This window comes from Chelon labrosus (assembly GCF_963514085.1).
Source record: "Chelon labrosus genome assembly, chromosome: 6".
Lineage (NCBI taxonomy): Eukaryota > Metazoa > Chordata > Actinopteri > Mugiliformes > Mugilidae > Chelon > Chelon labrosus.
In genome coordinates, this window is record NC_140342.1 from 14,717,361 (window position 1) to 14,732,569 (window position 15,209).

Sequence of the window (15,209 nt, forward strand, 5' to 3'; positions counted from 1 at the left end):
GGCAAACCCACCCTCCAACCACCCACCCCCAAGTTCGAATTAAGAATTTATTTTAACCAGCGAGCAGCTTCTGTCGACACGTGTCGGCGGGCCTGATCAAAGGTGAGCGCGCTCCTTTATCAGAGTGAGGGAGGCTGTCAGAAATGGGAGGACATTAAGATTGAATAACCTTCACACGCTCGCCGGCACCTCATTATTTAAAAATCTGAAACTTTTGCAGAGCACCCACACCATATATAGGTCACACTACATTCTAATGCCACGTGTGCCTCCGAGTGTATCCTCCCTCTGTGTGGATGGGATTTGGGGCTCTCCACTTAAACCGTCACATCCACTGATCCCCCATCATTAAAGAATGTCATGATCCAACGACGAGGCTGTGAGCTTGACACTTGCCAGATTGTTAACGATCGTCAAGAATTTACATGGGTGGCGGCGGCGGAGGGGGCTGTGTGTTCGTGTGGTCGGTGCGTGCAATCCATCTGCCTCCGGATTCATAATTACCGCTCAACAATCCCATGCTTTTTGAAATTTTTTCCGAAAGCAGATTAGCAGGGGTGTTTGTCGAGAGCCATTTTCTCTTAAACCGCTAGAACACTTTACAAGCTCAAAGTGACGCTCTGACGGCAAAAAAATGTTTCCCACCTTGTTATATATTACAAATAAACATGCAGTGTATTTATGAAAATTTTATGATGCATGCTGAGATAAAGATAAGAGTAGCAGAGAAAGGGGGAGAGAGAGAGAGAGAGGTGCCAAACAATTACAGGAGGAGTAAGAACAAACAATAAGACAACACAGAGAGCACTACATGAAGGCAACAGCACATATAATCACAGGTATACAGATGGCATCACCCACCATTAAAATCTCTGCACCAAAAAAAAAAAGAAAAGAAAAAAGTCACGAACGTACGGAGAAGAATGGAAATCAAAGCGGCTGAATGAGAAACAACATTTGAACATACCAAATGCTCTTTCTCTCTCCCTCTCTCTCTCTCTCTCTACTTCTCGCCCTGTCTTACTCGCTCTCTCACAGGGAGTGATAATATTGAACGGAGCGCCTTGCTATGCCATTAGTGCAGTAAAACATCAAAGGAAATGAATAATAGAGAATATGATTTTCTGAAGTGCTGGAGTGAAAGAGTCCTTTTCCTTTTCCTGCTGTAGTGAGCCCCGCGGTACATTGATCCGCGGGCAGCCTCAACCTCAGCCGGAGTCTCAGACGCTGCACCGCTACGCCGCCGCTACACTGCTCCTCGCTACAGCACCTAGCCACCCAGACACCCCTTCAGATCTCTGTAACTCCTCTATTTGCCTCAGTCCACTAAAGTCTGACAGAGCTGACACACTCCTCGGGAAAAAAATAAATAAAAAAAGAGCCTCGATCTGACATAGCCGAGAGCGAAAAAGAAAGAAAGAAAGACAGAAAGAAAGAAAAAAAAGGGATGTATATATAAAAGAGAAGGAAAAGCATTGAGCATGTGGTTATAATTACACACAGGCAGCGCAGTGGTAAAGCCAAGCTGCAGATCTTAAGCCTGCTCCAGACTCTCTGGGTAAAAAAGCACGCTGCCTCATTAAATCTCAGATATCACACTGTTCCTGCCCCTCTATACTATGCATAATACTGTCTATCTTTTAGAGGGCCTCTTTTGTTAGCATTTCTCCTTTGCCTCTGCTACATATCAAACATGAATGCGAAACAGGATGCAGGGCCTGCAGAATGCTTGCAGAGTCACAGAAGAGCACAACTGGGGGTCTACTTATGAGGCAGATCTTGACACCATGTCTGATTAAGCCCTTAGCTTGTCAGAAGTCTAATGGCTATTGTGGCGCTGTCCGTCAAAGAGGCGAACGCATGAAAAGCAGGTAAGCTTTTCCGCCGCTTCTCGGTTTGACGTTAGAAGGGGCTTGTTTGCGGAGTGATTTAAGCGCGAGGATGAATTAGCGATGCGATAAAGTCGGCGGAGACAAATTGGCAAGGAGAAATCTCCCCGCATCCTGAAAGTTTACCCCTGCAAACAACTCTTTCACTCATTGACCATCCGTCAGGCGGCATCCTGAGAGGGGGTTAAAAAATAAATCAGTCAGACGAAGTCAAATGAGGAAAGTGAGAAATTAATTTGTGCGCCCTCCTGATTTCTCCACAGGCAGACATCGATCATGTGGCGGCTGTCTCCCCTCACTCTGGAGATAGCGGTGGTGGAGGGACGGGGAGAGGAGAGATTCGTGTGTCTGAGGGGGTCGTTGTAATCAGGCACACTCATTAGCTCTGCTTTGGCTCTGGATGACAGGAGGTCTCCGAGGCAAGTCTGCCTCTCATGCCCAGTCCTTCATCCCTTGAGCTGGGGTTAGAGAGGCTAAGGAGGCAGCTTCTTTTCACAGAACCACCCACCAATACCTATCAATACACATTAACGCAGCGGCAGACGAGCTATGGCGCTGCTAACAAAAAGTTCACCGGCATTTCTGATCAAGACTGAAGGGTCAATCAGAAACACAGGAGAGACGGCTGGAAATGTCTGACGCAAGATATCTGAGGCATTGACCTGCTTCTGTCTAAACATGGTAGCGCTGAGGAATTTCAAATCTACTTTCGGATACCACTCAACACTAAAGCATCGGTTTGCAAGTATCCCAAATGCTGAAAATACTAATAAGCAGGTGAGGAAAGGCAGAATCTATAGTAGTGGTGCATGCAGCTCCTGCACTTCGCACAGGAGCACTCAGAAAGCTATGGGTAAATGCTGGACTAATGTGGCAGCCTAGGTGTACCCAGGGTCCCCAGCCTGCTGGGCAAAACCATCCATATCGGGTTTAAAATAACCACACCTGAGACTTAACCTTTACCAGAGACAAATGAAATGAAAATATACAGTGTGGTGCATCAGGAGCAGGCTTCATTCATAGGGGGCTCTCTGCTAGCCTGACCTGAATTACCGCTCTGTTCCTGGAGGGCCACTGTGAATGGCACGCGTGGAGACAGGACACATTCATCTGCGTAGCTCTATTCTACATCATACAGAGGGTTTGGGAAACAAAGAACACACAGAAACACAAGGACGGCCATAAGCAACACCTGCACGCATGCACGCAAACACACAAACAAAGAGGAAGAGCGACGCACCACTCCGACTCTCTCTCTCTCTCTCTCTCTTGTGAACACACATGCAACCATGCAGTTTACAGTATGAAACAACCTCAGAAGACTGGATACTTTATATCATCCTGGCCCCGACAAAGATTTTACAGACAGACACACACACACACAGACACATGATCCACTTTCCAGCCGAAAATGATGAAATATGAAATGGAGCATTACCGCTTGCAATGGCAGTCTGCCCAGGACTGTGCTGGTCCTCTGTCACATTGTCTTCTACTGCCAGAAAAAAAAAGAGAAGAGGGAGGAATAGAGGGAAAGAAACAGTTAACAGTCGAAAACAAATCAGACGCGTTGAGATTTCCTTCTTTTTTTTATTATTATTATTATTATTATTATTATTATTTACTATTGAGATTTTCTATATGGAAACTCTAAGAGATTTCAGCGGCTTTCGACAGCTCAACCTGTGGTTTGGGAATCCACACAAGCCTTTCATATGCATGAGGTTTGGCAACAAGGCAAACAGCCACCCACGTAAATAACATATTGGACTGGGTAATGACATGATGAATTATGAACGTCTCCCGTGAAACGTCCTCCCAACATCAACAGTGACCAAGGAAAAAAAAAGAAAAAAAAAAACACCTTGATGATTACATTAGCAAGAAGGTCGGTTAACTAAATTCGACGGGTATCAAAGAGAAAATTTGTAGATCTTACATAAATATAGATCTTTCTAAGGCTGACATTGATCCAAAAATAAATGCAAAATATGCTCTAAAATAATTATATAATACATATAGCTGTTCACACTATGTGTCAAAACTGCCAAAGCAGCTGCAAAGTGCTTTTGCTCTTTAACAGGGTGGGTGACAAAATAGTGACGGCTTGATCGGCACTCAGATCCGCTCATTAGGCGCATGGCAACTAAACCACTTTTGACTTTTTGACAACAGCACAAGCCTTGAAAAACATGACTTGTGTTTAGTAAAAGGCAGGAACCTTTTACATTGGAGCCTTTTTGGAAGTGGTGAGACTTCCTCGTGGCATGTCAAGTACAAGAAATGAAATGGATTTTAACAGCGGGAAGAGAACAAAAGAGTCTCCCACCTGTTCCATGTAAAATGAGGGTCTCACTGAGGACTTCTTACGCCTCTGCGTTCCACCCCTGCAGTTGAAATGCATTCTCCATTATGTCTTTTCTTTCTAGCCTTTCATTTTCCTGGGCAAAGAGGAAGGGGGAGTCTGACAGGACCTCCCAGTAGGGGAGTGTGGCAATGACTGCCAAAGCAGAAACTGGCGCACTTTTAAAATCGCACAAAATATCCTGTACTTTGCATAATTAAGCCAGGATCCTATGGTGGCAGAAGCCTTTTCCTCGGGGGAGCACAAGTCAGTGTCAAGCAGGGTGTCAGACCTCGGTGGAGAATGAAGAGGAAAGTGTCGAGCTGTTTCTTATGAAGACGCCAAATGCAAGCGACTACGCTGTCCAGCCAAAACTGAATTCAAGATAAACTCCCACATGAGGATTTTATCCGACTAACCTTGTAAAGAAATGTAAATGCTAAGTCGATTACATATAAGGCTCCGATCTGAAATATTTCCCTAAGAAACATTTTGATGTTGACAGAAAATATGGTAAACGAATGGTCATGGGTCCGGCAATTAATTAGCTAAATCAATTAAAAGTGATGGAATAGTTGGACACCATGGAGGTATTTCCCCTCAGAGCCGCCATGGAGGACTGTATCAGTCAACACAGAAACCTTGTCCTGTTAGAGGAGGCCTCAGTGACTGACGCCCTGAGAGTTTAATGAGTTTCTCTAGCGCTGTTGAGCGCCTTGCATCTAGGATCATTTAAATGGGCTAGAGATAGGGGGTCCTAATAAATCCCCCACGGTTCCATCAGAGATTGGTGGTGGGAGCCGGAGTTTTTGTTTTGATTACCGTCCCTGTTGGTGAGATGAGGGAGTTCAGGCAGAAAATTCTATTTCACAATGCCATAAGAACTTAAACATTGCGGCAGTTTGCGATGATTTGTCACCACTGTGAACTTATTAAAAGTTTTGTCATTTAAAGTAAACAACTTCCATCACGGTGCAAATTCTTTTTCTCATTTGCACCTGTCTTGCCAGATAATTAATAGTCGGCTAGGAGCAATCATAGAGGGTACGCTGTCAAGTAAGGGCAAACTCCTCTGACGTTTCGTAGCAGCTGGACATTTGATCAACAGTACAAATATAAATAGCCGCGCCATTTTAATTAATATACTCCAATAATACACTCCAAAGCTCGTGATCACCGCATAATGACTTCAGCCGAACAGAACTGAGCCCACCCCGTTGTAAATGCATCACTGCTATCAGTTAATTAATGTTTGACAAGGTACAGTGTATCACTCAGTTGGTGACAAACTGTAATCATGCTGCTAGGTTTTGTTGATACAATACCGAACACACACGGGACCGTTTCGGCACGGCTTTTGATTTTCGAAATGCGGAGCAGGAAAAACATAATCCCGCAACAAGTGGCACAGCATTAAAGGCCCGCTAATTAACACACTGGCCACACACAAAGAAATGAATAAATAAATAAATAAATAAAATATGAAGCAACTGTCATTAAATTGTGAGTGACAATCCCCAAGGCAGGACGTTTACTTTTTAAGAATGAATTCATTTTCTGCAAGCGAGGGAGCTTAAGCAAAACACGGAGTAAAAGACAAAATAATACAGAGCTGAGCTTAATTTATAAACCAGACTGATGCCCACGTGCACGCACGAACTGCAGAAACTAATGATTTACCGGATATATATATATATATATATATATACAAGCAAGAGATGACGAACAGCTTTCCTAATCCATCAAATGAATCCCTGCTGTGTGAGGTGACCGGGTGAAGAGCGCGCACGCAAACACGGGCCTCTGAACGCTCTGAAGGCTTTTATATGCAACATATCTGCGCACGTCTGCCTGTGTGAGAGTGTGTGTGTGTGACCGTCTCGCAGCCCTTCTCAGACATAAAAAAGCCCTGAGTGTGTGTTCCTGGATATGCGTGACTCATCTGCTTGGTTACAGCCAGCTTGGACGATACAGCGCCGAACACAATGGCTGTGTAATCCGCCCTGACTGACCGGGAAGGAGACGCTCGCCACAGGGACTACAACTCAATTTAGCTCGGGTCAAGAGGTCAACCCTCCTCAATTAGGGCTGGGAAGGGAGGGAGGAGGACACACACTGCACATGAATAACTTTCTTAATGAGCATTATTTGAACTGGTGATTGGTGTCATAAATAATTTGCAATAGAGGAGCGTGTTAATCACGTTGCATAATATTTGTAATCCTTCGTACACTGCCTTGTAGTGAAAGCAAATCATATTAAAAAAAAAAATTACATATTATATAGGCATATATATATATATATATATATATATATATATATATATATATATATATATATCACCCCTAGTAGCAATGCAAAAACGTCACGAATCAATAATCTCATGATGCAATTATTGCGAATTCAGCTCCGAGGAAAATATTAATGCCATTCAGAAGAGGCAAACGAGGAAGACGGCGACGCGTCGTTTCGTCTGCAGCTGCGGGCGGCGGGAATCAGTCATTGTCTCCGAATCAGAACTCTTTCTCCATGTGGCAGACAATCCATGACAACAAGAGAGACACATGCCACGGAATAAGAAGAGATATCGGCCAGCTCCCGCGACACCCAGTCCAACACGCTGAGCCGCATGTCAAGAGCACTGACAGCCGTGCTAATGGGATTTTTCCATGGCTCCATCATAATTTCCTTAATGATAATACTAACCATATTTTTGTGTCACGTTAGAAACGTGTTAATGGGTGTTATGCCACAGATCATTAATTGTGAGCAGTCTGGAATACTGCAGCTTTCTATAAAGTAAGAGTGACGCAACTGTTAATAGACATTTTTACAGGGGAGGGGGGAAAAAATACAGCGGAGCATAGTTTGTTTCTGTGTTTTCACGGATTAAACGGCAAGGAGGACGTTTGCAGCATTTAACACGAAACATACTCAGCGCAGCTTGGATTTATAATACACAGACGAATGGGTTTTCGAGTCGTTTCTGAGTAAAACGCTAAAAGCTTAAAGCTTCCAGCACACTTTGATAAACAGCCTTGTGCTTGCGAGGAGTGAAAAGGGGAGTGGTTATGCATCTCACACATGGCAGAGGTAAAGCTTTGGATTGTGACAAATTGAGATCAGACAAATAGATATCTGTTTTAGTTTTCTTGAACGGTCAGATTTAAATTATTCACTAACCTGAAATTAGAATTTTAAAAGTTGGATTTGTTTAAATCTGAACACAAGAACTTTTACTATTTTTTTTTTTAATACGTCCTGAAAGGTTAAAGGTTTTTCAAAGTGTGAAATAAGATTTTCTTTTACATATATAAAAAGAGTTCACTCATGTGGCGACAAATTCCAGCTCCTCGGGAACATCAAATATTTAAGGTGTTCATGTCACAGCTCTGATTTCATGACAATCCCTGCGCTTAAAGTAAATGGCGCAGAAAATGTATGCAGATGACAGACCCGGAAACTTCCTCCTCAACCAATGAGCACATCAGCGCCAAGACTTGAGAGTGGCATTTGAGCTCCGAATGAAAATATCACCCCCAGCCCAACATTATTCAGGAAGTACTGTAGGACAGGCAACGTGGCAGTCATAGCGCAGGATCTGGAGCGAGATCCTCCTTCCTCGCTGCTCACCACTGGCTGACTGAAGCAATGTGCTGACCCAAAGCCTCTGCACATCAAAACAAAATTACAATGTGCCTACAGTTGAGAAATGTGGAAGGCTCGGGATTGAGTAAATGTCAGTGGCTGGGGTGAAGTGTTTGCATATAAGCGAATGATGTATGGTCTCGTCCTGTGCCATTTATTCCCCCAAGCAATAACGTAGCCGGATCTGTCTCTCAGACTTAATTGAAACGGGACTTGTAATGTTGCCCTTTTCCTCGATGGGACCAAAAACATAACCTCTGACTCCCACAAGCAGCCAATACTGAGGAAGTGGGTGTGCGTTGGGGGGGTACACAAGGGGGGGGAAAAAAAAAGAGTGCCAACTGTCACAGCATTATTTTCTCATCTCCTCTGCATGCACTCCACGTCCATGCTATCCATACCAGTCCCTCAAACCCTGCGCGTGACGCCCGTTCCGCCTTCCCTCCACGTTCCATCGGCACCTCTCTCTTTATTCTCTCCTTCGCAGAACAAAGTGTTCCTTCTAAGCATGAAAAAATGGACCGTCTACACTGACCACTGGCTGCCTCAAGTCAGCAGAAGACAACCTATAAAAGTGAAACTTGAACTCTGAAACCCATTCTGTTCGTGGCAACACACAGGGCGAGGAGACTCAGACGTGTGAAGACACGGGCAAAAAAAAATAAAAATACACAGGCACAAATTTAGCCACTTTTCAGAAACACACACACAAAAAAAAAGTCTAGAAATAACCGACTATTCCTGTCTTCCACAAACAAAGGGGGAAGAATGCGGTGTCAAGCAACTGTTTTAAAAAATGACAAGCAAAGTTATTATGGACATCTGTATAAGTGTATCTCTGTCCCCGAGGAAAGAGATAGACAAAGAACAATAAATAACATCTGCCTGGCCTTGCTTGGGTCTGATCCAAAAACAGGGAAATAACTATGACGTATCTGCATTTCTGCTCCTCTTGAGCAGCCGGAATGAAGACATAAAAGTCACGCCGTTTCGTGCACCGCTTTTTTTTTTTCTTCTTTCTTTTTTCCCCCCCGATTTAAATTTTAGTGACAATCACAAAACAAACAATGTCATCACTCTGACTCAATCTGCATACAGATTTGCTCACTCTGCATCCGTCTCTGCCGCACTCAAATCTTAACAGATGTTCTTCTGAACGCACACACACACTCACACACACACACTTGTAGCATGTAGGCATGCTGGCAGGAGACAATTATATATAAGTGATATGTCTTTTGAGAATAGCAAATGTCACACCAACTAAGAAGGAAAAAAGAAAAAACAGTCAATGCCAGTCTGGTTTGAGGAAATAGGAAATCTATGTATAGAGCTGTTTACTGTGAATAGAGCAGCAGCGCAAGTCTGGAAACAGAATGTGACAATTTTGAGATGTGCATGCACTCACATTTCCACCCTCTCCTGGGTATTGATTTAAAATGGTGGCTGCATGAATGTACTACCGCAGACCATGTAATCTTCCTTTGAGATGAAGACTTCCGAGAACGAAAGGGGGAGAGAGAAAGGGGTCCACAGACCACAAGCTGGGAATGTGAAATTGTGGACAATTATTTGCTGAGCAAAATACAATGCCTGCCAGATGAACTGGAGCTCAACCTCCAAAGCACAGCAGCTCCCCCCCGCTAAAATGCTACGGAGAAAAGTAATGTGCGAATATCTGTGTGTGTGTCTGTGTGTGTGAGGGGCAGAGAGTGTGTGTGCATGCATGTTGCTCTCTCTTTCTACCTCTGCCTCTCTCTCTCCCTCCCCCTTGCTCGCACACACTCAGTGACAAACGGTGGATCAAATTTCCACCGATGCAACTGTTCGAAAAGGAGGAAAAAGTGTCAGAAAATAAGGAAATAACACGAGCTGTCCGGTGTACGTATTGGTACACCGTGCAGGGATTTTTTAAATCATGCAAAAAATGTTGTTTTTAAAGCTTTGAGCAACCTGCCTGATAAATCCAGATGTTTGCAACTTTTTTTTTTCCTCTCTGTGAAAATGTCCAATTAGTATTAAACCTTTTTCCTCGAATATCTATAAACATGCACACACACAGACACATCACACCACAGCCCCCCCTCTTTCCTCAACATATAAAATGTTTCCTCCTTTAGTTTCTCAGACTGTGGGGGGGTCACGTGACTCTGCGCCCCATTCCATCAGACGGCTTAAGTTCCGACCAGGAGCGTCTTTTAACACATCCAGATGTTTGCCAGCGTCGCGCTGCGCTGTTGCTCGCTGAATTATCCATGCCCTGCCCTTGCACTTTAACTATCATTACAATGCAGTCAGAACTGAAGCCGATCAGCTTCTTCTTCTTTTTCTTTTTTTTTTCTCTCCTTTCCTCCCCCGATGCCCAAGTAGACGCATATGCAGTCCATGCGCAACATAACAGGAAGAACACTTCGAAATGCGTAAAAATAAAAAAAGGGGGGAGACAGTTAACAATTCACGAGCGTTCACTTCACTTCACGCTCGCCTAGACCTGTCATCTCCTTAAAAGCAAATGTTTTGAGAGCCATCAAACACAGGCTTATCACTTACCTTTCAGTGATCTTGGTTTAGCTTGCTTGCGGCGCGACATCCTATAGAAAAAAACGCTGAAGTTGCTCAGTTTCTGTCTGACAATTTGTGTAGGACGGGATAGTCTAAAGGTATAGTCTCTCTAAATCTCACTGGCCGATATCGCGGATGCCTTTTTACCATTACAGAGACATATGCAACTTAGCCCTGGCCGCGCGGTCTGAACACGAGTTTGCTGTTATTTTGTGATGAGTAGGTGGATGTTATAAAATCCAATTAGCCCGATCGGTATAGGCGACTCTATTTAGTTGAGCTGGGTATCGGGAAAAGTGCGAGAATACAGTGATCCCGTCATGCGCGTCCATTCTCCGGGAAAACACACACGCGTGCAGGCATGATGTTCGCTCAGAAATAAAAAGCGGAATATTTGCTTTTCGCTTCTCATCTCAAATGCATCCGCGTGAGAAAGACATCAGCCAAACGCCTCCTGTGAGAGTGCAAAAAAAAATGTAACAAAACCAAAAAAAAGGAGGAAAAATGGTAATTACACTTTTCACTTCATATCCACCTAACAGCATCCAAACTATTGCAGACTCTTCCTTTTCTCACTCCAGTCAGCTAATCATGAATTAGGTTCGGAATCTGATCTAAGTCTACGTCTAAATTGCTCTTAAAAGAGGATGAAGAAGCAGAGAGAAGATGGAAGCTCCCTCCTCATCACAAACCTGCAAGGTCTTGGACTGCGCTGTCGCTCCGGTAGTCCACATAATAATGGAAAATGGAAGCAAGGCCCCCAAAGCCATCAGGATGGCTCCAGAGGGGGCCCCTACCCCGCAGGGACTCGCTCTGTACGTAATCACTGAGGAAATCATTGTCAGCCTGCCTGCACTCACACACAGACAGAGAGGCATGATTAAAATCCTAGGGATCATGGCAAGATGCGGATTGCTGGATCTGCTGGTCCCCGGATCCGGAGTCGAACTCTAAACCCAAAGTCGGCTTGCTCACCCTGGCGTCTCCTCTGCCTCAGCTCGCCGTCGGCCACTCTCCGTCTACGGCAGACGGACTGGTCCCCCTTCTGGTGGAAATGGTTAAGCAGAAAGACATTTTTTTTTCGCACTGCGTGGCTGTTGACATATATGACATGCGATGGCACGCGCAGACATGCGGGATGATGAGTGTTTAGACGGACTTTACGCACGATTCGGGGTTTGGATGCGATTTAAAAAGAAAAATGCTCCTTTTTCACATTTAAAATAATATTATATGTCGTCATTTTTTTGCTAGTATTTTATTTTTTTGCCTTTTTTCTTGCTTTTAAATTTCACATCAGATGTAGTTTCTGTAGTCAAATGCACATTAAACAGACACATCTAAGGCTTAAATCTTTAAAGTTAATTGTAGTAGCTAACTGGCAGGTCATATAACCTCTCTCTTTCTTTATTTTTCTTTCTTTCTTTCTTTCTTTCCTGGAAAAATACACCCTCACCTGCGTGTGGACATCCAGGCCCCATACACTACCCCTGCCATGTGAAAATGAGATCCAGAGAGGAGTCCTGCGGTGGGCTTCTCACTCCGCTCTCTTCCCCTTTCGCAGGCTGGAGGCAGCCTCTGCCAGGGGGGGCCCCCCCATCTAAAAATCACAGTCACGCAACAGCTCCCCACCACCCCAACTTCATGTGCATTTTCCGTTTTTGTCCGATTCACAGAGCCCAACGCAAGGGGCTTTTTCTCGCCGCGGACACCTACGGGGAAGGGGAGAAACACTCGACAAGGCCAGCTCCCTCGCACGCGGGCCGGCGAAGGGGGGAGAACATTATCAGCAACCTTTTGATAGCCTCTACTGCGGCCAAATCCAACTTTGTAAAAGAAAATACACTATAAAAGTTAACTATAAAAGTTAATGACGTGAGTACATAATAAGGCCGCTCGTATTCTATAGGGGCACGTTTTTTTTTTCTTCTTCTTTGGAGTTCATAATGAGGCCCTATAATGTTACAGACATCTGAGGTAATCACCGAGCACAAAGTAATGTAAATGCGATAGTAAATTCGGAGCTACAGGAAAAGGGGAGCTGCGTCTATTAGCTGACACTCAAAGAGACCTTGTTATTTTTGCATCTCTCTTTTTGTCCCTAATCAGTGGTAGATGTGAGACTTAAACACGCTATGACCTACATATGATGTCGAGGCTTTCCTCCGGTTTGCTCATTTTGTAATTGTACCCGCACCTTTTTTTTTTTTTTATCCCCCTTTTTGTTTTTTTCAAAATAACACCCCACCCACATGCTGCCACAAAAATGTTTCGCGAAAAGATCAATAAAACCAGGCATGACACAGATTGACACGATGCGCTTTGGTAAATTCAAAGCCCTTGCAAAGCTACAGTAAAGCAGGTAAACACACACATATAAAAACATCTATTTGTAGGTGCTTGGAATCTGTCAAGAGGTCTCAGCTGCCTTAAGACTTCAATCTTAACAATGCTCCAAAGTTCCCCCTCTGTGTCTCGGCGCACTGTCAGGCGGCTCTCCCAAAGTTTTACCACCTTGCCTACCCCCTCCCCGCCTCCCCATATCCCCACCCCATACCCCTTGAATACTCTCTCAAACACAAACAAACAGTGCTCTTCAGTCCTCCAGGGCTCTTTGCTACTTTCATTAGCGACAAAGCAAGGCTTGACTCGACTCAGAGCTCGCACAGTTAAAGTCTCTAAGTTACAGTACACTCCTGCTTTAGAAGTTGTAAAGGAATCCTCATGTGAGGGATGTTGCTCATAATGCTCCAAAACTGTCTGACATGGTTTTCCCCTCAGGGATAACCTTATAAATATGGAAAGGAGAATCAAGTGTACAATTTTGGGGAGCAAATAGGCACGATAAAAATCAGCAAAATAGTTTAAGGTCTCACCTCTGAGGAGGAGGGAAGAAAAGCGAATCGTATTAAGATAAGTAAAAAAAACATGTTTGCCAGAAAAGCAGAGAACGCCAAAGATTTTCGATTTAGCGCACGTTCCTGGACAAACTCGGCATGTTTATTTATCCGCGGCCTACGCTGGATTTTCACATTTGGTCATTCCTGGCTCTCTGATTGTGCAGACTACAGACCTTTGACGTGCAATCGAAACGCACAAAGGCACAGTCTGCTTCCGCCTCCTTACCACAGTATTTGTAGCAAAACTGAGCAGCTATGTGGGCTCTTTTTTTTTTTTTTCCACCACCCATAGATTTTAGTTAGACATCGAGACGCCACAGCGAGAGCGTGTGTGCCGCAGCATCAGAGATTTCACTCTGCCTCTCAGCGGGGTGAAGCGCTCCCCAGCGGAATCCGCGGGCCTCGGGTGGTGGGATCCTTCAGCGGTTCCTCCTGACCTATAGCCCTTGCGCTACCCTCTGTCCATTTGGCTCTGACGGCGCTTTATCAACAAAAAGTTTAAGTGGAGTTTAAAACTCAGTGAAAGTTTTAATCCCAATGAAGTGTCTCCTGTAGAAATAATAATCACTGAAGGCTATTTAGCAGAATACTCCAGCAAATGGTGAAAAACGGCGGCTTAAAAGCACAGTCGGTCAATTACGCTCGTTAGAAGAGGGCAGATACACAGACATGCATGTACACCAACCACACACGCACACACACACATACTTGACTTGCCTCATTAAAACCCATCCAGCTACTAGAACTCAGAGATGTGAATGTTTCCCTTGAGGAGTGGGGCACGTTCATTTTGAGAAAGGCAGAAGACTCAACTTTTCTCTTTTTTTTTTTTTCTTCCTTGCTTATAATTACAGAGATTGCTGGAATGCATGACCCTGAGAATAAGGCTGCGTCCTGGGAGAGTCCACCAGAAGCATCACCATCTTCCGTCTTGCTCTCCATTGTGTGTCTCCCTAGCTGGATGCCACCCACACCAGGCATGAGTGAGGTCGAGGCAGTGCCCCCAACACCAGAGGAGCCCTCCCCGGGGAATTCACACTCTGCTCCGACGAGCCAAACTCCTGAGGCTGAGAGAAAAAAAGTCAAGATGGTGAGGGACTGAAAACGTTGCCCTCTCTGAGCGCCGTGGCATTCTCTCGCAGCAAACTGATTAACAAACGAACTAAAAACTACACGGAGAGCTCAACAATCACAAGGCTCCAGACTTGGCAGGTAAGGCGCGAGTGCTGCTTTCCAACTTCGCTGTTATCCAAATTGTCGTGCAATTAAACACCGGAGCAAAAACATCATCATATTTATGCGGTTCACATAAGCACTGTGTCTTTCTCCACCAAGAATAATTGCGTATGTAATTACAAAAACTTTGCATATTTCAGTCAGAAAAGTATGTGAAGGATCCTTGCAAACTGAAGGATGTCAACAAAATAGAGGAAATGTGGAGTGACTGGTCGCCGTCAACAGTGACCTTCCAGCTGGATATCCGCAACTTCCATCTTCCCAAGCCAAGGAGCCCCATGGAGCAAATCCCAAACCAGGTCATTAGCACAGTGGTGTCACCAGACAGCAGATCACGGGCCAGAGAGGGAGCGAGAGGGGGACTCCTGGCACTGCAGCGGCTGCTGTGCGGTTTGACATTCAGGGCTGGCTGATCTATGGGGCTGGGGAGACAGTGCCCTTGCTCTGGGTCTTCATGAGAAGAAGGTCCTGGCAGTTTCCCCCTTCCTTACTCCATCATAAAACCGAGGTCGCAAGATGTTGCTCTCAAGCCGCATCTCCCTCACTCGCAGCATCACGACCCGAGCTGTAGGCTGTTGTCGTGGCTTTAGCGACAATATTATCACCTGTGACACAGTATGGAGCTCATTT

At 44.8% G+C, this 15,209-nt stretch overlaps 1 protein-coding gene across 2 annotated transcripts in view; it reads right to left on the reverse strand.

The window, feature by feature from the left end:
* LOC311489345 (zinc finger protein 521-like) overlaps positions 1–10,552 on the reverse strand; it is a 78,518-nt gene extending 67,966 nt beyond the window's left edge. For both annotated transcript variants that reach the window (XM_084546394.1, XM_084546395.1), the window contains exons 1-2: positions 10,432–10,552; positions 3,328–3,384 (exon numbers count right to left, since the gene is read on the reverse strand). In XM_084546394.1, coding sequence (XP_084402520.1) covers positions 3,328–3,384; positions 10,432–10,471 — 97 coding nt within the window. In that variant the 5' untranslated portion in view covers positions 10,472–10,552. The remainder of the gene's footprint in view (positions 1–3,327; positions 3,385–10,431) is intronic.
* Between the last annotated feature and the right edge of the window lie 4,657 nt (positions 10,553–15,209).